This window comes from Spermophilus citellus (assembly GCF_964194105.1).
Source record: "Spermophilus citellus genome assembly, chromosome: 3".
Taxonomy (NCBI): Eukaryota; Metazoa; Chordata; class Mammalia; order Rodentia; family Sciuridae; genus Spermophilus; species Spermophilus citellus.
The window spans coordinates 8108135-8131638 of NC_138184.1; the positions used below are offsets into that span (position 1 = coordinate 8108135).

General features: G+C 39.6%; 2 protein-coding genes and 2 pseudogenes across 6 annotated transcripts in view; 1 reads left to right on the plus strand and 3 right to left on the minus strand.

Annotated features, from left to right (window-relative positions):
• LOC308645891 (uncharacterized protein) overlaps window positions 1-23504 on the minus strand; it is a 400184-nt gene that overhangs the window by 333521 nt on the left and 43159 nt on the right. The window lies entirely within an intron of this gene.
• LOC308645906 (olfactory receptor 7E24-like) overlaps window positions 5194-23504 on the minus strand; it is a 49184-nt gene continuing 30873 nt past the window's right edge. For all 3 annotated transcript variants that reach the window (XM_081288360.1, XM_081288359.1, XM_081288361.1), the window contains one exon: window positions 5194-6375. In XM_081288360.1, the coding sequence (XP_081144486.1) occupies window positions 5433-6263 (831 nt within the window). In that variant the 5' untranslated portion in view covers window positions 6264-6375 and the 3' untranslated portion in view covers window positions 5194-5432. The remainder of the gene's footprint in view (window positions 6376-23504) is intronic.
• LOC308645039 (tubulin alpha chain-like) lies at window positions 14608-15187 on the plus strand (annotated as a pseudogene). Its single transcript has one exon. The product of its transcript is annotated as a tubulin alpha chain-like (transcript).
• LOC308645972 (olfactory receptor 7E24-like) lies at window positions 20447-21346 on the minus strand (annotated as a pseudogene). The gene has a single exon. The product of its transcript is annotated as an olfactory receptor 7E24-like (transcript).

Here is a 23504-nt window from a genome sequence, read left to right on the forward strand (position 1 = left end):
TACTAGGGATTTAACCCAGGGGCATTCTACCACTGAAGTACACCTCTGGTCCTTCTAATTTTTTGTGTAGAGATAGGGCCTGCCTATATTGCTCAGGCTGCCCTTGAACTTGGGATCAAGTTCCACCTCAGACCCTAGTAGCTGGGATTACAGGGGTACACCACCGCGCCAGGCTAAAATGTATCACTTTATTAAGGATGAAATGCACTTGCCCAGGAGGCGGGTAAACAGTATTTTAGAATCAGCTCCCTCTTGTGTATCTGAATGCACTGTGTCAAACATGCCCCAGGTCCCCGGGGAACTCTCAGACTCGCGCTCTGCAGTGCGCGAGGCCCAGGGACAGCGGGCCGAGCTCACCCCACGCCGGGTGTGTGCAGACCAGCAGACCCGCACAGGCTGCGGACCCGGACCCCGACGCAGGCGAGGCCTCTGCTCTCCGCAGGGAGACCTCGCGGGGCTCTCCAGCTCCGGCCTGCAGGAGAAGCGCCCGCCGCTGGCGCAGCCCGGAGTCCCCGATGCGGTCACCGGGACCAGCGCGGCGCCAGCGGAGCCTACGGGACTCTGGGCCCCGCGGCAGAAGGGGGCACGGGGACAGCGGACCAGAGTAATCCAGCCTTCCGCCTCCCGCGGCCCATACCTGGATGGCGCGGGGCCAGGACGGATAGGATACGGCGGCGGAATAGAGGAAGCCAGCCTTCCGCCTCCCGGACCATACCTGGATGGCGCTGGCCGGAACGGACAGGAACCGGACTGAGGAAAGAATATATCTCACACGCGGGCTGCAGCGTAAAGTGTCATGGCGGCCTCAAGCACGCAGTGAGTTACCTTGCGCGTGCGCAGACGCGCTCTTCTGCCTCCCTCTACCCCCCTCCCCATTCTGAGAAACGCTCTGCGTAAGGGGCGGGGCTTCGGGAGCTGGGCGTGGGGCTGAGCGGCCGGCTCAGTCCTTCAGCGCAGGGAACTTGCTAATTTTCCCTTGGGGTTGTAGGTAAGAAGAGAACCAGAACCAGAGAGGAGGCTGCGGAGGGACCAGACTAGGCCGCCGAGTGGACTCAGGTGAGAACAGATCAAGGGGCGTGGCTTTTAATATTCCAGAGGTTGGGTCTAAGATGGGATCTGGTTGCCAAGGGAGACCCCTGGAAATTCCTAGAGGCGGGGCTAAGGTTAGAGCCTGTCACACAGGTGCCCTGAGGCCTGGGAGTATCATGCTCATCAAATGCATTAATACCCTTGCTAGAGCCCTGTCCACAGGCCATCATACTTAAAACTCTGAGTCTACCAACCTCTGCGATAAGCTCTTTTCCATTGATTCAGTCCTTTAGGTCTTTACTTTTCCCTTTCATTGTTTTATTGACTATTGCTCTGCTAGAGGAAAGCTATTGAAAAGTATTTAATTAGGTCCTTCAGTCTGGAAACCTTGCTGAACTTTAATATCTGTAAGTTCGTTATTTTGGACTTAAATATAAATAATATTTCCTGTGCATTTTTGTTATTATAATATTCATAAGTCGTTTATTTTTCTTCTTTGTGCAAGGTCTCCTAACTATAAGTCAGATAAGAAATAAGGTATTCTTGTCTTGGTTAATAATAATCACCGAGGTTCCCATGTTAGTTGTAGTTTGTGGCTTTTATCAAGTCCTGTTTTGAATCTGCGTTGTGAAGACATTTTATCAGTAGTTTTGATAAATATTATACAATGTATATGAAACTATTAAGTTCATAATAGTTTACTCCAACTTGATTTATGATGTCATGTCTGTAAGAAACAGACTCTCCTGTCCAAACCTAAAGAATAGATTAAGAAACAAGGTATAGCCCAAAAAAAGCAAGGAATGTGATTTTCCTGTCCCCCGAGGCCAGGTAGGGCTGAAGGCAGATTGCTTTTTAGCAAAGAAAGCATGTGGAGAATCAGTACAGTGAACTCATTTTATAGAAATATTCTCTTAACCTTGTGTTCCCACCATCTTCATCTATTTGCCCCCTTACACCTTACATCTAAATCTGTCTGTCCCCTTGATATAGGACAGATGTGGCTGGACACCAGAAATCAGGATTATTTTAGCTGCAGCAGTCCAGAGGAGGCTAATGCCTAAAATGCTTTGGACCCTGAATCTGAAAATTCTTTTAGACTTATACTCAGTGGGGTGGTTACATGTCACGGGGTGGGTACATAACAGTTACTCTTTGTCCCACATTTTTAGGCTAGACAGAGGTTTCACAAATTTTGTCTGCAAACCTGGCATTTATAAGAAAGAGGAAGCTACAAACCACAGAAATTTTTGCTGATATCCTATTGACACCCTTTGTAAAATTCTTTCTGACAAGAAAAGAAGCTTAATTGTGGCAAGGTCTTTTGGATGGGGGTAACTGGTCTGCTTCACCCTCACAAAGCAGTAAAGAAATTTTTTTTTTCAATGCTAGGGATCGGACCAATGTGTTGCACATGCTAGGCAAGTGTTCTACCACTAAGCTATACCCCTACCCCAGAATAAATTTTATTTAGGACATTTGCAGTAGGGAGTAGAGACCTCAGTATAGAACTGGACTCAATTCTGAATACAGCATAGATAATTGGAAATTTATAAGCCAAGGAACATGGTGGTGGTTCTAGGTAGACATGAGCAGTGGGAACAGGGTGTTTAAAAGGTTAATTCTATGTATAAGTGAAGAATATGGAAAACAACATCTCCCTAGAAAAGGGAAATGACAACCCCCAGGGCTGAGGGAGGACAATGGGTCCTGGGAGAGAAAAGGCAAACAAAGAGCCTTGTGCTCTCTCTGGTCTTTCCTCCTTTCCCAGTATCCTGGAGGGGAAGGCAAACAAATGGGCTCTGGGCTCTGGATAATTATCCCAGTAACAACCAGTTTCAAGCTTTTACAACTGTTTTGCTGACTTCGATTTTTAAGCTGCACAGCTAGTTTCCTGACTGTCCAGTTTAGCTAGTCAAAATGTGACGTTTGACCTGAGGAGGAGGAAACATTACTAATGGACCTTCCTCCATCCAATATCTACTTCAGGATTCACTAGTGTATGGTGCATCTCTGCTGGGTTATAACTAAAGAACACAGATCGAACACCCCTCTCCTGCTTGGAGCCCATTGTGTGCCTGCTCAGTCCCTAAGATTGCTATCAATTCAGTCTCAAATAGGAGCTTCCTGATACAGAACCATGGAAGGAAGAAACATGATCATGGAGGTCAGTGAATCAAATAGATCAAGCTGAAGGGCTACAGGATGAAAATTGACATTCATATGACCTTGGAGGTTCAATGCAAAAAGCTCATAATTATTTGTTTTTAAGTTTTTTTTATTTTTTTTTATTGTTGGTCGTTCAAAACATTACATAGTTCTTAATATATCATATTTCACAGTTTGATTTAAGTGGGTTATGAACTCCCATTTTTACCCCGTATACCGATTGCTGTATCACATCAGTTACACTTCCATTGATTTACATATTGCCATTCTAGTGACTGATGTATTCTGCTGTCTGTCCTATTCTCTACTATCCCCCAATGCAAAAAGCTCATAATTAGACAAATTGATCCGTGTTATCTAAATCCCGAAGGATTTCAGTATTTCAATATTGAGTATTGTGATGCCTCCAGCTCTACTCTGCTTTGGTTATTCTGCATCTGAGTTGCATTGGCTATTCTGAGTCTCTTGTTCTTCCACACAGATTGTAGAACTGTTATTTCCAGTTTTTCTCAGAACTATATTTTGATGAGTATTGCATTGACTCCTGTAGATTGCTTGGTAACTTGGCCATTTTAACAATATTAATTTTTTCTAACCTCTGAACATCGAAGGGCTTTCCATTTTCTGGTGTCTTCTCTCTTACTTTTTCCAGCCTTCCATACTTTTCTTGCGGGAGGTCTTTCATCTCTTTGGTTAAATTAATTCTGAAGATCTTTTGAGGCTAGTGTGAATGGAACTGTTTTCCTGATTTCTTTCTCAACATATTCATTATTGACATGTAAGAAAGCACCTGGTTTTTGTGTGCTGATGTTGTATACTACAGAATTGCTCAATATGTTTATAAGCTCAAGAAACCTTTCCTCAGCTGCTTTCTCAAGGCAGTCCCCACCCCAACCCTGCCACCCCTGCCCAGTCTCACTACAGGGAGCTTTCCAAAGTTCTCCCCCAGGGAGATCTCCTCCAGCTGTGTGCATGTCTAAAAGCTTTGAGAGATGGAGATGAGCCAGAAAACACATGGGGGTCTGTCTCCCATGGTGTCCTGTCCAACACTGGGCTACCCTGACCCCCGCTCTCCCAGGCTGCCCACCAAGGGCTTACTAGGGCTAGGTCAGTCCCACAGGGGAGACAGTTTAGGGCAAGTCTTTGTCAGACTCCATCTGCATATGCAAGATAGGGTTTGGACTGCTGTCCCTTGTATGGGCATTGCAGACTCTCACTCTTTGCTATCCAGTCATGTCCTGCCACCTGGACTTCTAGCTCCTCTGTCCATCTTCCCTGGAGAAGCCTGAGCCAAGCGTGACTCGGGAAGCTATTTAGCACTACCCCTGGGTTCAGCCCACCACTTTCTTTCTCTACTACAGCAAACACCATCTCCACCATCTTAGACTAAAGAATCAGCCTGAGGGGGCTGGGAGAAAAAAAATTGACACAGTGAGCAAGGAACCGCTTTTAGCCAGAAACCCCTGCTCTGAGAGCTCATCTTTCTTCATCTTTCCCATTGATGGCTTTCGGTTTGACCCTTCTCCCATGGGGGCAGAATTGTACAAGCATAATTCATGGATCTTTCCCTCCATTTTACATTGCTAATAATGGGTGATAATCTTGAATCTTTCAGCATCTCTTCCATTGAATTAGAATGGCTTTCTCATAGTTTATTTTAGAAAGGTATTCAATATACTGAAGCAAACCCAAAAAAAGAAAAAAGAAAAAGAAACCATTGGTGCAGTTTTTAGGATCTTCTAAGAATAGGATTATATCATCAGCAAATAGGCAATTAGACTTCTTCCACATGATTTATGTTTCTTTATTCTTCCTTCCCAAATTCAAGAACAAGGCAAAAATGTACACTTCCATCACCTCTATTCAATACCATCCTTGAAACATTTGTTAGAGAAATTAGGCAAGAAAAACAAACTGTGGTAAATTTAAATCTCAAAAACATTACCATTTTCAAGTACACAGCACAACAGCCTTAATTACATTGACATTGTTGTCAAACTATCATCATCATCCATCTCCAGAAATTTTTCACCATCTCAAAGTGATATTTTGTTCCCATTTTGAAAACACCCCAGACCTCCTTTCCCAATCCTGGTTACAAACATTCTTATATGAAATGTGATGAGAAATTAAAGTCATTAATCTTTTGAAGGAGATGAGATTGAAAGGACTAGATGTCTTACTTCACTATATTTTCCAAAATACCCTGCTGCTGGACACCAAATGTCCTGGGTTTAGACAGTCCTGCTGTGCAGCCTCCTCAGAGCACTTTTAATGTTCCTGTTCCTCAGGCTGTAGATGAAAGGATTCAACATGGGGGTGACCTCAATGTACATCACTGAAGCCACCACAACTTTTATTGGAGAATGTGACACAGCTGGTCCAAGGTACGCTCCAAAGCCTGTCCCATAAAACAAGCAAACAACTGCCAGGTGAGAGCCACAGGTGCAGAAGCCTTTGTACCTCCCCCCTGAGGATGGGATCCTCAGAATGGAGGAAATTATTTTATAGTATGAGAAAAGGACCCCTGATATGGGGAAAAGGCCATATATGGCACCAAGAAAATACTTACGGATGTTATTAGAGAAGGTTTCAGGACAGGCAAGGTTAAGAAGTTGAGAAGGGTCACAGAAGAAATTAGAAATTTCTACACCTTTGAAGTTAGTAAATTGTAAGATGATCAAATTGTGCAGTTGGGAGTCAAAAAGACTAACCAAAAAAGACACAAGAACTAAGAAGCCACAGAGTTGAGGGTTCATGATGACTAAGTAATGCAGAGGGTCACAGATGGCCACATATCGGTCATAGGCCATCACAGTCAGAAGCATGTCATCCATAGATCCAAAAATGAGAAAAAGAGACATCTGTGTCAGGCATCCCACATAGGAGATGGCTCTGCTGTGAGTCTGGATGTTCCCGAGCACCTTCGGGATCGTGGTGGAGATGAAGCCCATGTCAGCCAAGGACAGGTTAGAGAGGAAGAAGTACATGGGGGTGTGGAGGTGGGGGTCAGAGCTGACAGCCAGGATGATGAGCAGGTTCCCCAGCACTGTGACCACGTACATGCACAGGAACAGTCCAAAGAGGAGGGGCTGCTGGTCTGCATCCTCTGAGAGGCTAGTGAGTTGGAATTCAGAGATATGTGTTCTATGTTGTGCTTCTGTGTTGTTTGGACACCTTTCAAAAAAAGAAAAGAAGTTGAGGAAAAGGGGACACATTAATAAGTACCTAACACATTTGAATTCATGTATTTGCAAGTGAAATATTCTCACTTGAAGTCCACACAACTTCAATAATAACTCTCATTAGTGAAAAATCCAACTCCCTGAAACACTCTCGTTGTTGCTTTATGTGATATTCACCCCTTCTTTCTATATGCACTGGTGGGTAATGGCCAAGGAGTGAAGATCCAGAGCTCATCTGATGCCTGGTACTCCATGAAGGCTCAGGCTCTGTCCCCAGGATTTCTATCCATGCAGTCTCAGATAGGAGCTTCCTGAAGCAGAACAACCATGGAAGTAAGAGGCACAGGGATGGAGCACACTGGACTTGGAGCCATCAAACTGAAGGGCTGCAGGCACAGACTGATTTTTGACTATTATATGACCTTGGAAGCTCAATGCACAGAGCTCCTAATTAGCCAAATTGGTCCAGGTTATCACAAACTCTAAAAGTCTCCTCATATCAATGCCAGCTAAGGAAGAGAAAAATCAGTGTCCACAAAAGCTCTTGGGCTCTTCCTCTACACCAGAGGAAGCTCCTGGGTATTATCGTTTCTTTCATTAATTTTTTTCCTTTGCCTTGTTCCATTTTTATGATGGTGAAATTTCATTAACTCTAAAAATGGCAATTTTCCCCATTGCCAAGGGCACAGATCAGCAGCATTAATCACACTCACACTGTGGTGCATCCACCACCAGTATCCATACCCAAACTGAAAATTTCTACACAACGTAAAAAACTTGCCAGTCCTCTCAGCCACAAAATTGGCACCCAATATTCTCCCATCAAAAAGGATGACAAGTTGAAGCCATCACAACAATAATGTGAGCAAGAGGCAGGCTAGATTTGCAGGTTTATTTTTATACTTCTATAGCCTTTTCCACCCTACATTTAAACTGATTTCTCAGGTCTTGATAGTTCTGCTGTGGAGTCTCCTTAGGACACACTGTTCCTCAGGTTGTAGTTGAAGGGATTCAGGGTAAGGATGAACAAGGTGTAAATGACAAAGGTCACCAAACACTTTCTGGGATATTGACATAACTGAACCAAGTCACATTCCAATGATGATTCCACATTATAAGCCAACAACTGACAGAAGAGAACCAGAGTTACAGAAGCATTTATACATCCCACATGGTGATGGGATTCTCAGAATGGAGGAGACAATATTTTAGAAAGATAAAAGAATTCCTGATGGGAAAAACACAAATATGCCACAATACTTGACAATGATATTAGAGAAGGTATCAGGACAGGTGACATTAAAGAGTTGAGAAGGATCACTGAAGAATTGGAAATTTCTACATCCATAGACTAAAAATATTATGATACAATCAAATTATGCACCTTGGTGTCCCAGGGCTAACCAAAAGACACCAAACTAAGAAACCTGGAGTCAAGGGTTCTTGATGATTGGGTAATGCAGGGAGAAATCCATGGCCACAACATGTCCTAGGCAATGACAGCAACATACCATCTCTACTTCAAAAAACAAGAAAAAAAGAGCCATCTGTGTAATGCAGTCCACATGGGAAATGATTCTATTGTGATTTTGGATGTTTACAATCATTCTTGGGACCCTGATGAGGTGAAACAGAGTCAGCCAATAACAGGTTGGAGAGAAGAAGTACATGGGTTTGTGGAAGTGGAGGTCAGAGCTGACAGCCAGAATGATGAGCATGTTTCCAAGAACAGTGACCAGGTACATGGACAGGAACAGCCCAAAGAAAAGATAAATGACTAAACTGGACCACGGGAGATGCCCAGGAATAAGCATTTCATGACATATATAAGGTTTTCTAATATATTGTTTGGAAACATTCTGGGAAAATAAAGAGAGTTGGATAAAAGAACAAATAAGCAAGGGAGGATGATTACCTCTAGATAGAGAATAGGGGTGGGAGGGAAAGGGAGGGAGAAGGGGAATTGTATGGATAGTGAAAGGAGACCCTCATCATTATACAAAATATATGTATGAAGATGTGAATTTGGTGTCAACATACCTTATATATAATCAGAGATATGATAAGTTATGGTATAATAGTGTATTAAGAATTATAATGAAAAAATAAAGAAAGAAATAAAAGAACAATAAAAAACACCCACCACGAAGTATATATTTTGAATTCAGGTATTCAAAGTAAGATATTCACTCTTGAGGTACACGCACCTTCTGCAATACTTCTCAGTTGTGACAAAACAATTTTTACAACACTTAAGTTATGTATTCTGTGCTATTGTCTATGGACACCTACTTTAGAGACACTCAGTTGAGCATGATATCATAAAAAGCCAAGACCATTAGAGATAAATTCATGGTAACTAAAATAAATACAACTCTTTGAAGAAAAATATAAAGAATAATAAATATACTTCCTCTTTTAATAAAAATCACTTTTAGAACTGAGATGTAGCTCAATGGTAAAGTGTTTGCCTCTCATGCACAAGGCCCTCGATTTTTATCCTCAGTACCAACAAAAAAGAAAAAGAAAGAAAAGTCACTTATTAAGGAAAATTAAGAAACAATTCAATATTATTGCTAACTTTATTCTACAAAAATGGCACTTACCATCTCTGTTTAGAATGCTTGTGAACTTAATCCTAGTGGCTCAGTTAGCTGAAGCAGGAGAATCATGAGTTCAAAGCCAGCCTCAGCAACTTAGCAAGGCACTGAGCAATTCAGCAAGACCCTATCTCTAGATAAAATATTAGAAAAATGGCTTGGGATGTGGCTCAGTAGTTAAGCACTCCTGGGTTTAATCTCCAGTATAAAGAAGAAGAAAAAAACAAAGAATGCTTGTGAACACTCTATAAGAACTAGGACTACCTTATCCAGACCTTAATTTATGATCAATAGTTAATGACTAGAAAACATTGTGTGCCAGTTACTCCAGGAGTTTTTCAACATTTTGGGGTCTTCTCATTCCTCTTCTTTCTACATGAAGCACTCAGTCAAATAATATTTATCCTTTAAAAATCATTAAATATATGACTCATTTGCCATGGTAAAATAAAAATTTTCATATAGTTTAGTTAAATCTACATAATCATACATCACTGACCACAAATGTAGTATTAGCTTGAAGTTTGAAGTAACATTTTTGAAATTTTTATTTAATATTATTTTTCCATATTTTTATTGGTGCATTGTAGTTGTACATAATGGTGGGATTTGTTATTACATATTCATATATGCACACAATATAACAACATAATTTGACCAACATCACTCCTCAGCATTTTCACTTTCCTCCACTCTACTGATCTCCCTTTGATCTTCATGAAACCCCTACCCCACATTTCTTTTCCTTTTTTCTCTTTAGTTTTCACATATGAGAGAAAACATGTGACCCTTGACCTTCTGAATTTGGCTTGTTTTACTTAACTAATGATCTCAAATTCCATCCATTTTCCTGCAAATAACATGATTTTGTTTTTCTTTATGGATAAATAAAATGTGTATGTGTGTGTGTGTGTGTGTGTGTGTGTGTGTGTGTGAGAGAGAGAGAGAGAGAGAGAGAGAGAGAGAGAGATTGTCTTTATCCATTCATGTGTTGTTGAACACCTAGGCTGGTTCCATAGTTTGGGTATTATGAATTGTGCTGCTGTACACACGGGTATGCATGCATCACTGTAGTATCATGATGACTTTAATTCTTTAGGATAAATACCAAAGAGTGATACAGCTGAGTGTTATGGTGGTTCCATGCCTAGTCTTTTGAGCAGTGTCCATACTGTTTCCCATAGTTGTACTAATTTACAGTCCCACCCAGTGTAAAAGTGTTCCTTTTCTCCACATCCTCTCCAATATTTACTATTATTTGAATTCTTCACAGCTGCCATCCAATATAGGTTTCTTTTTATCAGCCCATTAAATCTTAGTAAAATATCTGTTGTGTAAGACATTTCTTGGCATTTTCCCATTGACTCTACATTTTACAGTAGTCTGGTAATACTTTTCCTTTTTCTTTATTTTTTGGTTGTTTTTGTTGTTGTTGTTATTTATTTTTCTCCCCATAAATCCTCCATTTTGTAGTTGGAGACATTGACACCCGGGAATGTGCTAAGCCCCAGAGTATGGGTGCTAACTTTAATACACCTACTTAATGGACTTTCTGGTCAATACTTCCTAATATAGGGACTGCTACTTGCTTACTTGAGAGACCTGAAGGCAAGTCTAATCCATTATTTTGCCAGACCACACTCTGATTCAACTGAGGGGAAAAAGGCAAAAGAGAAAAAACAGGAAATAGTATAAACACACCTGGGCAATTTTCTCATGTGTAAAAGGAGAAAAACAATTACTTAAGTTATATGATTGTTTTAAATTTTTTTTAAATTTTGTGGTTTGGGTGGTGCATTATAATTATACACAACACTAAAACTCATTGTGAAATTTTTTTGTACATGCACATAGCATAATTTTTTCAGTCTCATTCCCCAGGACCTCCCCTTTCCTTACCCTTACTTCTCACCTTCATCCTCTTCCTCTACTGGTCTCCTCTCTGTTGTTTTTTTTAATTAATACACTATAATTATACACAAAAGTGGAATTCATTGTGGCATATTTGCAATGAACATAGCATAGTTTTGTCAATGTTGTTCCCTCATACTGCCCCTGTCTCTCCTCTCCTCCCTCCCCTCAATCCCCTTCATCTACTCTTGCTCCATACAGGGAAAGAAGAAAATTTTTATTAAATCTCTTAAATTGAGTACAGTAGTGATACTCAATGCTTTTTAACAACATATTGACCTATCAATATTTGACATATCTAGGTACTTTGGCTTCACACACTAACAACTTAATCATAACATCTGCTTGTGAATTATTTTGTTTGTTTTTTGGTTTTAGGGTTTTTTGGTTTCATTTTTTTTTTGTACTATAGATTGAACTCAGGGGCCTTAACCATTGAGCCTTTTTGTATATTTTATTTAAAGAGAATCTTGCTAGGTTCCTTAGGTCCTCCCTAACTTGCTGAGGTTGGCTCTGAACTTTTGATCCTCCTGTCTCAGCCTCTGGAGCCCTGGAATGCCTGTGAAGTTCTTTTGGTCCATTCTTATACGTGTGTTAAAAAAATGACCTTGAAATATTTATATTCTTGAGAAACAGCCAATTAATATTACTTATTACTGATATCAAGAAGACCAGATATATATATAATATGCTAATATTTATATTTTATGTGTGTGTGGGTGTGTATGTATGTAATATATATATAGGCAAGCACCACCATGCCTAGCCCAAATACCTATATTAAATGTGGAAGTTAATTCATATTTGCATCAAAAATAATATTTTGTGGATATTTAGATAATTACCAATGAAATTTCAGTTCTTGGTATCTTGCATGATTTCATTCTCCTACACACCTCTTCTCCAAAGGAAAATAGTATAAGGAATTTTGTAAGTGGATTTTCCTCACAATGTTTCCATGTCAATTAATTTATGTATCCATAAACAGTTTTTATAGAATCTTACCAAGAAATATCTGTCTAGCTATTATACAACATATCTATTGCCCCCATTATATACTGGTTTACATGAACATGTGTATTTAATTCTGTTTTTGAAGTACATACCTGTACAATAAATGCTATAACTGAGCAAAGCATTTAATTGGAGGAAGGGATATCATTTAGTTTATCAGTTTATTATTACAACATCTTTTAAAACATCTTGTCCCTCTCTTCATATCACACACGTAAATTTCCATATAATATGTAGGAGGATATTTCTTTAACTTTTAACATTTTGTATATTCAATTTTACTATAAAAAAGTTACATTTGTTGTCCAAATTTTTTAAAAATCAGTCATTTTCCATCACATCCTCTTATTCTGATGACCTATTATGGCAGTATCACTGCAGTCTATTGATTAATAAAATTCCACCATAAATCACCAAGAATTTTCCTCTGGTGTTATGAACATTATTTCTATTGGCTTCAGTAGAAAAGAGAGCAATGGGGGATGAGAGGCAGAAAGTGAACATGTTAGCCCTGTATCACTGACCTAATATTATGTTCAGAATAGGTGCAAGTCTCTCCACCTCTCTGTGCCCATAATGATTAATGGAAATTGGCCCTACTGTGACCTGTGGCTGTTCTTCCATAGTGCATGCAGCAGGCACCCCCACTGCTCTGCCCTGTGATCCACAGGAATCCCAAAAGAAAGAACACAGTGGACAAGGCTCTCTTTTTGCTCGTAAGAGAAATGGCTGGTTGGCTTGTTGATGGGACAGCCTGCCAGGATTCTCCTGCATGATGCCCTGTGTCCATGGTCAGACAGCCCAATGTAAACATGGCTTTAATATTTTCTAACTATAAATGACTACAAGTTACATAAATATAATGCACATCTTCCATTTGCTTTTTTAAATATTTTTATTCATGCAGTAGTTATACATAGTAGTAGGATTTGTTTTGATAAACCTATATATGCATGAAATATAATTTGCTTCATTTTAGTCCCCATTACTTTCTCATTTCTTCCCCATCTCCCATTCCCCTTCCTCTACTCTATGGGTCTTCCTTCTATTTAGTTATTGTTTTTAACTGGTGATTTATAGATATATATTAAGATGAAATTCACTGTTGTATACTCATATATGTGCACACAATCATTTGGTCAATTTCATTTCATGGTTCTTCCTTTTCCCGTCCCTCCACCCTCCTCCTCTATTCTCTTCCTCTACTCCAGTGAACTCCCTTCTACTTTCACAGGATCCCTCCTTTTTTCCATATTTTGCTCTAGCTTCTGTTTGTGAGAGAAAATGTACACTTATACATTGTTGGTGGGACTGCAAATTCATACAACTACCCAAGGACAGTAGTGTGGAGATTGGCCAAAATCTAAGAATGGAATCACCATATGACCCAGCTGTCCTACTCCTTGGTATTTATCCTAATGAACTAACATCAGCATTTCATAGTGATACAGGAACATCGATGTTTATAGAAGCTCAATTCACAATACCCAAATTATGGAACCGGCCCAGGTGCCCATCAACAGATGAATGGATAAAGAAAATTTAGTATATATACACAATGGAGTTTTACTTAGTCATAAAGAAAAATTAAATTACGGCATTTGCTGGTAAATGGATAGAACTGGAAAACATCATGGTGAGTGGAAATAAGCCAGACTCTTTTCATTTTGTATAAAACAGTAATAAAGTGGCCTACATAACTAAAGTGAGATGGTACACATGAAAAGAAACAAATGACAGAACACATTGTTCAGCACCTGGAACTGGAGAAGCCCTCTGTATCAGTTCATGATGCTCTGGCTTCTATCATCCTCCTCAACATCCTTATCATCACTATCATAGTCCCTTTTCAGTGCTTAGGAAACTCTTTAGAAGGACCCATTTTGTGCTGTTGTGGGTGAGATTTCTATGAGAAATAGAACCAATGTGTGTAGAGAGCAAATTTTGAATAAGATTTCTGATATTCCCACCTTAAACCAAAATGTAAACTTTACAATCCCCAAAGCTGAAATTTTCGTATGGTATCCTCCCCATCTGGCTTTCCAAAATGTGATGTTCATCCTCATGGTGAAAAAACAATATTCCAATAATCCTTCCCACATCCACTGGCCCCCTCTGCACTTACTAGGTTAGGCCGCTTCTCTGCTAGGTCATGACCAAGAAGTACAGATCCCAAGATCTACCCATGACTGGGGCTCAATTAGACTCAGGCCCTGTTCAGGGTAATCATATGGATAGGGTATCAACTACAAGCTTCTTAATGCATTCGACCACAGCAGGAGACACAGTATGCAGCTCTCTGGGATGGACCATCAAAGAAAAACACTAAAGCCACAGGCTCTTTATTGATTATTAAAGGACCTTGGATGTTAAATGCACAGAGCTCATAATTAGCCAAATTAATCCATGTTGTCCCAGTCTCTGAGGACTTTCTAACATTAATGGAGGAAGAATAACAAGAGGAAATGAATGTCCACAAAAGGGCTTGGACCTTCCCTCTACCTTGGAGGAAGTTCATGTACTATTAACTTCTTTCACCTCTACATTTTGTAAAGGTACGTCTGCTTTTTTATCTATTTTTATGGAGGTAAAGTATAAATAACAAAAAAAATCACCATTTTAACCATATTGAGTACCCACCCACCATGGTGGATATTTAATACGAATTCATAGTTTTAATTACTTGTGTTCATATAATTATGCAATCATTGCTATCATCCAAATCCAGAAACTGCCTTATTAGCCAGATTGTGTCTTCCATCACTGCTTCCCTCAAATTTTATGGAGTCCTGAATGTTGAGATGACAGAATGCCAGTCAAACCTATCCCCACACCCACTTTCCTCTAACCTCATATGCCCCTGTCATCTCTGCTGAGAAAGCCTACCATGAAGAGCTTACTGTAGCAGAGATCACCATTGCTTTCTTTGAGCCAGCCAACCTGATGGTGAACTGTGACCCTTGCCATGATAAATACATAGATTGCTGCCTGTTTTAACATGATGATGTGGTCCCCAAAGATATTAATGCTGTCATTGTTGATATCAAAACCAAGCATACCATCCAGTTTGTGGATTGGTACCCTAATGACTTCAAGGCTAACATTAATCATCAGCCTCCCTCTGTGGTATCTGGTGAACTCCTGGCCAAGGTACAGCAAGCTGTGTGTATGCTAAGCAATACCACAGCCATTGCTGAGGCCTGGGCTCATCCAGGTCACAATTTTAACCTGATGTAGGCCAAATGGGCCTCAGTTCACTGGTACAGGGCAAGGGGTTAGAATAAAGAGGACATGGCTGTCCAAGAGAAGGACCATGAGGAGGTTGAAACAGACAGTGCTAAGAAAGAGGATGAGGGTAAGAGTATTCATCTTTCTGCTGCAATTTTACACTCTGTTGTCTTATATTTGTCTTATTTCTGCTTTTTGTAGCCCTGGACCATCAAAAATAGTGTTTCCATTCAAAAAGAGAAGGATTAGTTTCAGGCAGCCCACTATGCAGATGAGCCCACTGTGAATGTGGATGTTTATACTCATCTTGGGAACTGTGAAGGATGAGAAATAGAAGTCAACCAAGGACAGGTTGGAGAGGAAAAGTGCATGGCTGTGTGGAGTAGGAAACTGACAAATGATGAGCAGTTCCCAAGCACCATAACCACACACAGGGACAGGAATCATCCAAAGAGAAAAGGCTACATTTCCAGAACTCCTGTGAACCCAGAGGAAAGATCCTGACCCATGAGTAAGATTTTGTTCTTCTATATTGTTTGGACACCTTTTGGGAAATGTAAACAGGGTTGGGTGAAAGACATGAACAAACAAGAACTTACAACTCTGTTTATATTTTAATTCACACATTCACAAGTATTCATACCTGAAGTCCATACAACTTTAGCATTACTTCTCAGTTGTGACAGGCCCATTCTTCTTAGAACTCTTGCATTACTGGTTTCTGTGACATTTATCTCCTATACACACCCCCTTTAGAGACAATCAACTGAGCAACATTAGTAGACTAAAAGCAGGAGAATTAACAAGTCTATGATGGCTCTGTAATATATTCTATTCTTTGAAGAAGAAAATACAGAATAAAACATGTCCATACCCTTTAAGGAAAGCCATTCTCATTAAGACAAAATAAGAAGAGTCAAATATACCTCGCTTTATTCCACAACAGTGGTACAAAACTGCATTTAGAATGCTTGTGAACTCTCTGTAAGAGCTAGGACTGCCCTATCTGAACCCTAGGTTAAAGTTGATAGCTTGTCACGTGCCATTTGTCCCAGGGTTTTTCATCATTCTTGGGTTTTCCATTTTCCCTTCTTTGTGGATAAAAGTGTTCAGTCAAATATGATTTATCTTTTAAAAATCATTTAATATGTGACTCCTGTTATTAACCTTGATAGATTTTAAATTTTGATAAATACACTTAGATTCCAAAAATCATATGTTCTGGTCTGGATGTAATGTGTCCCTCAAAAGCTCATGTATGAGACAATGCAAGAAGGTTTAGAGAACAAATGATTGGGTTACCAGGGCCTTAACCCAATCGCTGAATTAATCACCTGATGTGATTAATTGAGTGGTAAGGCAGGTGGGGTGTGGTTGGAGGAGGTGGGGTATTGGGGGTGTGGCTTTGGGGTGTATATTTGTATCTGGAAAATAGAGATATCTCTCTCTCTCTGCTTTCTGGTCATCATCTTCTACCATGATGTTCAGCCTCACCTTGAACCCCAAGGAATGGTGCCAGGCTTCTGTGAACTGAGACCTCTGAAACCATGAGCCCTTGAATAACTTTCCTCCTGTACAGTTGGACTTGTCAGGTCTTTCAGTCATAGCAGCAAAAAACCTGACTAAAATAACATACAACATTACTATCTACAAATGTGGTATCGGTACACACTACACTTACCTGACAATGAGAAAAACATAATGAAATTATAAGAAAAAAAATCTTAAATTTTTCATTTAATATAGGCTTATTTCTATCAACCTATTAAATCTCACCATAAAGCAGAGGTAGGTTATGAACCCTGACCCTTCCACAATCCAGAAAGGAGGCAGAGAAAAAACAGCTGACCAGAAAAGTGGATGACAGAGTCAATGCTCTAAGAGTCAATACTGGACAGTCTCAGGTTTGGAGACACTTGAAGTTTGGTTACTGGAGAAGAAAACAAGGACAGAGTTGCTTAACCCCAAACCCATAAGGGGAGAGGAGCAATAGAGAGAGAAAGAAAGAGGAACAGCACATAAACTCACCTCCTTAATAAGAGGCAGAAAGAAAAGCAGACCAAATCAAAGCATGGCAGAAGCAGTGGAGGACAGCAGTTTAACTCAAATTGTGAGCTGAAAGCCATGCTGGGCATGGAAGTCTTTTTGTGGAATTCACAGCTGGTCAGTATTCCTAGAAGGAATTAAGTCAACATAGCTTCTCCCCACATTCAGATAGCAAGAAATAAAACCAGAGGGAGAACCTCTGCAATGGAACGTCTCAATCATCTGTCTGGAAGGAATTTGTAGAGAAATGGCTACTAGGTGAAAGTTGCCACAAATCCCTCCCCCTCCCTGTGGATAGCAGAGTGGGGATCTGAGATCTGGTCACTCCCAGGAACTGCTAACCTAACCCAGAGCTTCACAAGACCTCTGCAGCAGCTTGGTATGAGATGGGAGTGGATGCCTGAGATGCACAACCCCTGGTAGTTGTCCTTGACAGGACAGCTGACTCAGTCCCAGGCAGCAGAAGGGCACTACACCCAAGATTTGCAGGCACTGGCCACAGCCCGGGTGATCTGCATTGGTCAGGGCAGGGACACTTCTACACCACAGACTGCCATGGAGAGCCCACAACCACAGGTCCTGAGCTTACAGACAGCCACCAGGTTCTATGCCAATTTGAAAAGGGCCCTGAGGAGGGGAACAGTGCATGGTGTCCCACTGCATACAGAGCAACAGCCCTGATTCTTGCATCCTATACTGCTGCACCCAGTAGAAAGAGCAAGCAGGCGCAGCACAGCACCCTCTGAGCATCCAGCCTCAGGCCCCTGGACTGACAAAGGAAAATGTGAACTGGCTGATGAGGGGTCCATAGCAACCATGGGAGTGGCTCCTGTGCCCTGGCACCTTTGGGGGATAAAAAGCTGAAGAGTAATGGACATCTTCTAATTGCCCAAATCCTGATGAAGTCCAGAACAATAAAACTCAATATGAATTACCTTCTCCTTCGCACAGTTTACTATAAACAGCTTTAACATCAACTTTGACCATACCTATATTATTCATTTTGATTTGATATTTGTTACCCTCACATTCAATATTGTGTCCCTGACCTACTTGATTGTATTTTTCTACGTTTTAAAGCATTGAGTGGAATCATTCCATACACCCACTCCTCTTAGCCCCTCTTTTCCTCTTACATTACCAGCTACTACCTCAAATTTTGCCCCCAATTCATCTTTTTCTTCTTTTTTTTACCTTGGTTTATATTATTCTTTTCTGTCTTTTCTCTTCTTTTGCCCAATTTTTCTCTCTTCCCCTTTAACACGTTATGTAATGTGATAGCAATTTTATTATCTTTAATAATTAACTTTTCAACCTATTCCAGAGTACTACTACAAGTTTATACCTGGATTAGAGGAACTGTGGAGAACACCATGAACAAGTTTTTGTTTTTCTGAAGGTTGACTAGTATGTGGCTTTTCTCTGAAGTGATTGTACTTAAGGGTTTAGTGTCATCTCTCAAAGTGGTGTGATCCTGGGAACTGCAGAGGACAAACACTGAGTGGAAGTGTCAATACATGGATATTCACCCAACCTAGGGCTTTTGTGGGAAGGTCACTAATAGTCCCTTACACAAAAGAGTAAGCTCACCTAAGTAGTTTACAACACAATACATATGGCCCTGAAATGTCTTGTTTACATCCACAGCTGGATTTGATCCTGTCTTTGAAGTACATCCTTTACAACAGATGCTTTAACACAAACACAGACTTTAACTGGAGGGAGCAACATCATTCAATCTGTCAGTTTATTATTACAACAATCCTTAAAAGGTCCTGCCTTTCTCTATATCACACTAAAGAATTTTTATATGATATGAGGGTGGACTATATTTGTTTCACTCCCAACAATTGATGGATATTCATCTTTATTATTAGACATGTATATTTGCTGTCCAAAAGAAAAATCAGTCATTATTAAAAACATTTTCATATTCTGAAGTTCTACTATTGAAACATCATTGTAGTCTGTACAGTAATAAACATGCCATAACAAATCACCAAGAAATTTTATCTGGTGTTATGAATAATATTTCTATTTTGTACCACTAAAAGAGAGAATGACCTACAATGGAAATGAGAAAATGAACATTTTAGTCCCATATCGATCACCTGCTTCTATGTGCAGTAAGTATATAAATCTCTCCACCTCTCTGCTTATACTCATTACTCAAAGTGGAGAGAATAACACTCATCTCCAGGCCATGTTGGCCACCTAACAGAAAGAATTTCATTACAAAGGGAAAAAATGAGCTTAATAATGAATAAAATTTTCAAATTCCCTGGAGTCTGGAGTGATTCAAAAATATGTCTCAGGATGAGTCATATTTACCTATACCCTTCTCTTTCTGCTTTTTCTTTAGCATATCCATAGAAATAACTTTTTAAAATTTATGAGCCATCTGATTATTATTTATACTCTCTGTTGTGGTAAAATGCACATAATAAAAATTTATCATTTCAACCATGGTTTAATTCACAGTTTGATGGTATTAATTGCATTCATATTGATAGGAAACTATCACCAAGTTCCATTCACAGAAATTCTTCACCTTTCTAAACTGAAACCTTATACCCCTTTTTAAGTTATGGGACAAGAAAACGTATGTAACAAAAAAACTGATAAATAAAATGTGGTATATATTCACAATGGAGTTTTACTCAGCCATAAAGAAGAATAAAATTGTGGCATTTGCTAGTTAAGTGGATGGAACTGGAGATATCAAGCTAAGTGAAATAAGCCAGACTCAGAAAGTCAAAGGCCAAATATTTTCTCTATGTGTAAAAGCTAGAAGGAAATATGGAAAACAAATGAGGGTAGAAGATCTTGAAAGCAAAAAACAGATCAGTGGAGTGAAGTGGGGGTTGAGAGGGAGGGAGGACAGATGGGAAAAAGGAGAAATAGTGGAATAAAATTGACCAAACCATGCCATGAACATATCTTTATGTATATTTGTAAACCACCAACTTAAAAAAATCAATAAAAGAGTACAAAAATGAGGAAGGGGAGCAGGTGAAGGGAAATGGGAGGGAAGGTAGAAGTACGTAGATTGAAATGGAACAAATGTATGACTATAATGCACTAATAAAAACATTTTTCAAATTCCCTTTAATCTCATCCAAAAACCCCAACAACTACCATTCCACAATGAAACATGAGAAATTATAAATAATGTAACCAAAGGGGTGGGATTTACAGGTCTAGGTGCTAGCTTCTATTGCTTTTTCCAAACTATCCATCAAATGGACATCAAAGATCCTGAGGTTAGATAATTCTACTGTGGAGCCTCTTTAGGGTACTCTTAATGTCCCTGTTCCGCAGGCTGTAGATGAAGGGGTTCAGCATGGGGGTGACAACTGGGTACATCACCGAGGCCACTGCAGATTTTGTAGAAGAATGTGACACAGCTGAACCAAGGTACACTCCAAAGCCTGTTCCATAAAATAAACAAACAACTGATAGGTGAGACCCACAGGTAGAGAAGGCTTTATATTTCCCACCCAAGGATGGGATTCTCAGAATAGTGGAAACTATTTTATACTTAGAAAAAAAAGGATTCCTGAGATGGGAAAAACACCAAATAGAGCACCAACAAAATACATTACCATGATATTGATGAAGGTGCCAGAACAGGAAAGACTGAGGACTTGAGAAGGGTCACAGAACAAATTAGCAATTTTGACATCCTTGAAGGTAGTTAAGCTGTAATGCAATCAAATTGTGCAGCTGGGATTCCAAAAGGCTAACCAAAAAAGACACCATAACTAAAAAGCCACAAATTTGAGGGTTCATAATGGTTGGATAATGCAGGGGGTGACAGATGGCCACAAAACCATCATAGGCCATTACAGTCAGAAGCAGATCATCCATGCATCCAAAAATTCAAAAAAGAGACATCTGTGTCAGGCAGCCCTCCTAGGAGATGGTTCTACTGTGAGTTTGGAGGTTTACAATAATCTTTGGAACAGTGGTAGAGGTAAAACAGATGTCGGCCAAGGACAGATTGGAGAGGAAGAAGTACATAGGGGTGTGGAGGTTGGAGTCAAAGCTGATGGCCAGAACTATGAGTAGGTTCCCAAACACTGTGATCAGGTACATGGTCAGGAACAGTCCAAAGAGGACAGGTTGCAATTCTGGATCAGCTGAAAGACCCAGGAGATGGAATTCTAAGATGTCTGTTACATTTAGTACTTCTATAATGTTTGGACACCTTTAACATAAAAAAGAGGATGGTGAAAAGGAAACAAATTAGCAAGTGTTGAGCACTCCATATATGCATTTAGTTCAAGCCTTCACAAGTAGATATCCACCTTGAGGTCAATACACATTAAACAATATTTCACATTGTGACATATTGGAAGTCTCTATTGTTTTTCTATCCTTCACTTCCTCTTGTACATACCTAATTTTTTATTATTATTATTCCACTCACAGCCTCACCAATACTAGGCAAACCATCTACCCCTGAGCTACCTCCCCAGCCCCTTTTTGTTTCATTTTGATACAGGGTCTTGCTAAGTTACCCAGGTTGGTCTCTAACTTGCCTCAGGCCCCTGAGGATCTAGGATTACATGAGTGGGCAACACCTAACCTACCCTCCTCAACACACTCAAGTGAACAATGTTAGAAGGCCCCTAACACCAGGTATAACAAGTTCACAGTCACAGTAGCATACAGATTAACTCTGGGGAAAAGAAGTGTGAGAAATACGTTTTCTCCTTTTAGAAATAAAGTTCATTTTAATTAAGGTAAAGTAAAAAGCAGTCTAATATACCTTATCACATTCTAAGACAATGGTACAAGTGCCTATAATGCAGAATATATATATCAACCACTTCATAAGGGTTAAAACTGCATAATGGAAACACTAAATTGATAGTCCATAATCATAACACATACTTATGGGCCAGTTTTCTTCCAGAATTCTGTCCTTCTAGGTATTCTAATTTCCCTCCTTTGTGGATCTAAGTTCTCAGTCTAATACTGTTTGTCTTTCATGAATCATTCAGTAGCAATTATCAAGAGAACAAGCAATAATAAATGTTGGCAAGGACATGGGGGAAAAGGTACACTAATACATTGCTGGAGGGACTGCAAATTTATGCAATCAATCTGGAAAGCAGTATTGAGATTCCTCAGAAAACTTGCAATGGAAACATTATTTGACCCAGCTATCCCACTCCTCAGTTTATACCCAAAGGATTTAAATCCGCATACTACAGTAACGCAGCCCCTTCAATATTTACAGCAGTTCACAATGGCTAAACTATGGAACCAACCTAGGTGCCCTTCAACAGATGAATGAATAAAGAAAATGTGGTATACATACACAATAGAATATTACTGAGCCTTAAAGAAGAAAGATATTATGGCATTTGCAGGCAAATGAACGGAACTGAACATTATAATGCTAAGCAAAATAAGCCAGTCCCAAAGAACCAAAGACCAAATGTTTTCTCTGATATGCAACACTAAGTCACAATAAGGGGGGGTGGGTGCTAGGGAAGAATAGAAGTACTTTGGATAAGGCAGAGGGCAGTGAAGGGAGGGGAGGGCATACAGGGGTAGGAAAGATAGGAGAATAAATTGGACTTTATTACCCTATGTGCATATATGACTACACAACTAGTGTGATTCCACATCATGTGCAATCAGAAGAATGAGTAGTTATACTCCATTTATATGTGATGCGTCAAAATGCATTCTACTGACATGTATAACTAATTAGAACCAAAAAATCAAAATTTAAAAAAATAAATACACACAATGACATAATACAAAGAATATTGTTAAAGATAGATTTTTACAAAAAAAGAAATTATTCAGTAAAAGGAAAAAAAGAATCACTTATTATATTACTATTATCCTTGGTTTAGACAAACTTAAATGTTTTAAAAATATGGTTTATGCAACTGCACACAGTCAATGCCATCATAGACCAGATATGTAGCACTAGTGTACCCTTCACCTAACACTGATTAAATAATGAATAATTTATAATACTTTGGATGTTTTTTTTTTTATTTTATACCATAACACTGGAATCAACCCATAAACATCTAGTAAGGAAAACAGCTCTTTGCACTTTTCATATTATAATTTACAGTGACCTGATGCTGTGCTTCACTGTTTCTCTAATCACAAATCCTCTCACAGATGAGAACTTAAGCACCGGGGATACCCCAAAGCCAAGTTTCAGTCCCAACCTTCTTTTCAATTCTTTTTATTTATTTTAATTAGTTATACGTGACAGTAGAATGCATTTATGCACTTTGATATATCATACATAGATGGGACATAATTTCATTTTTCTGAGTTTACA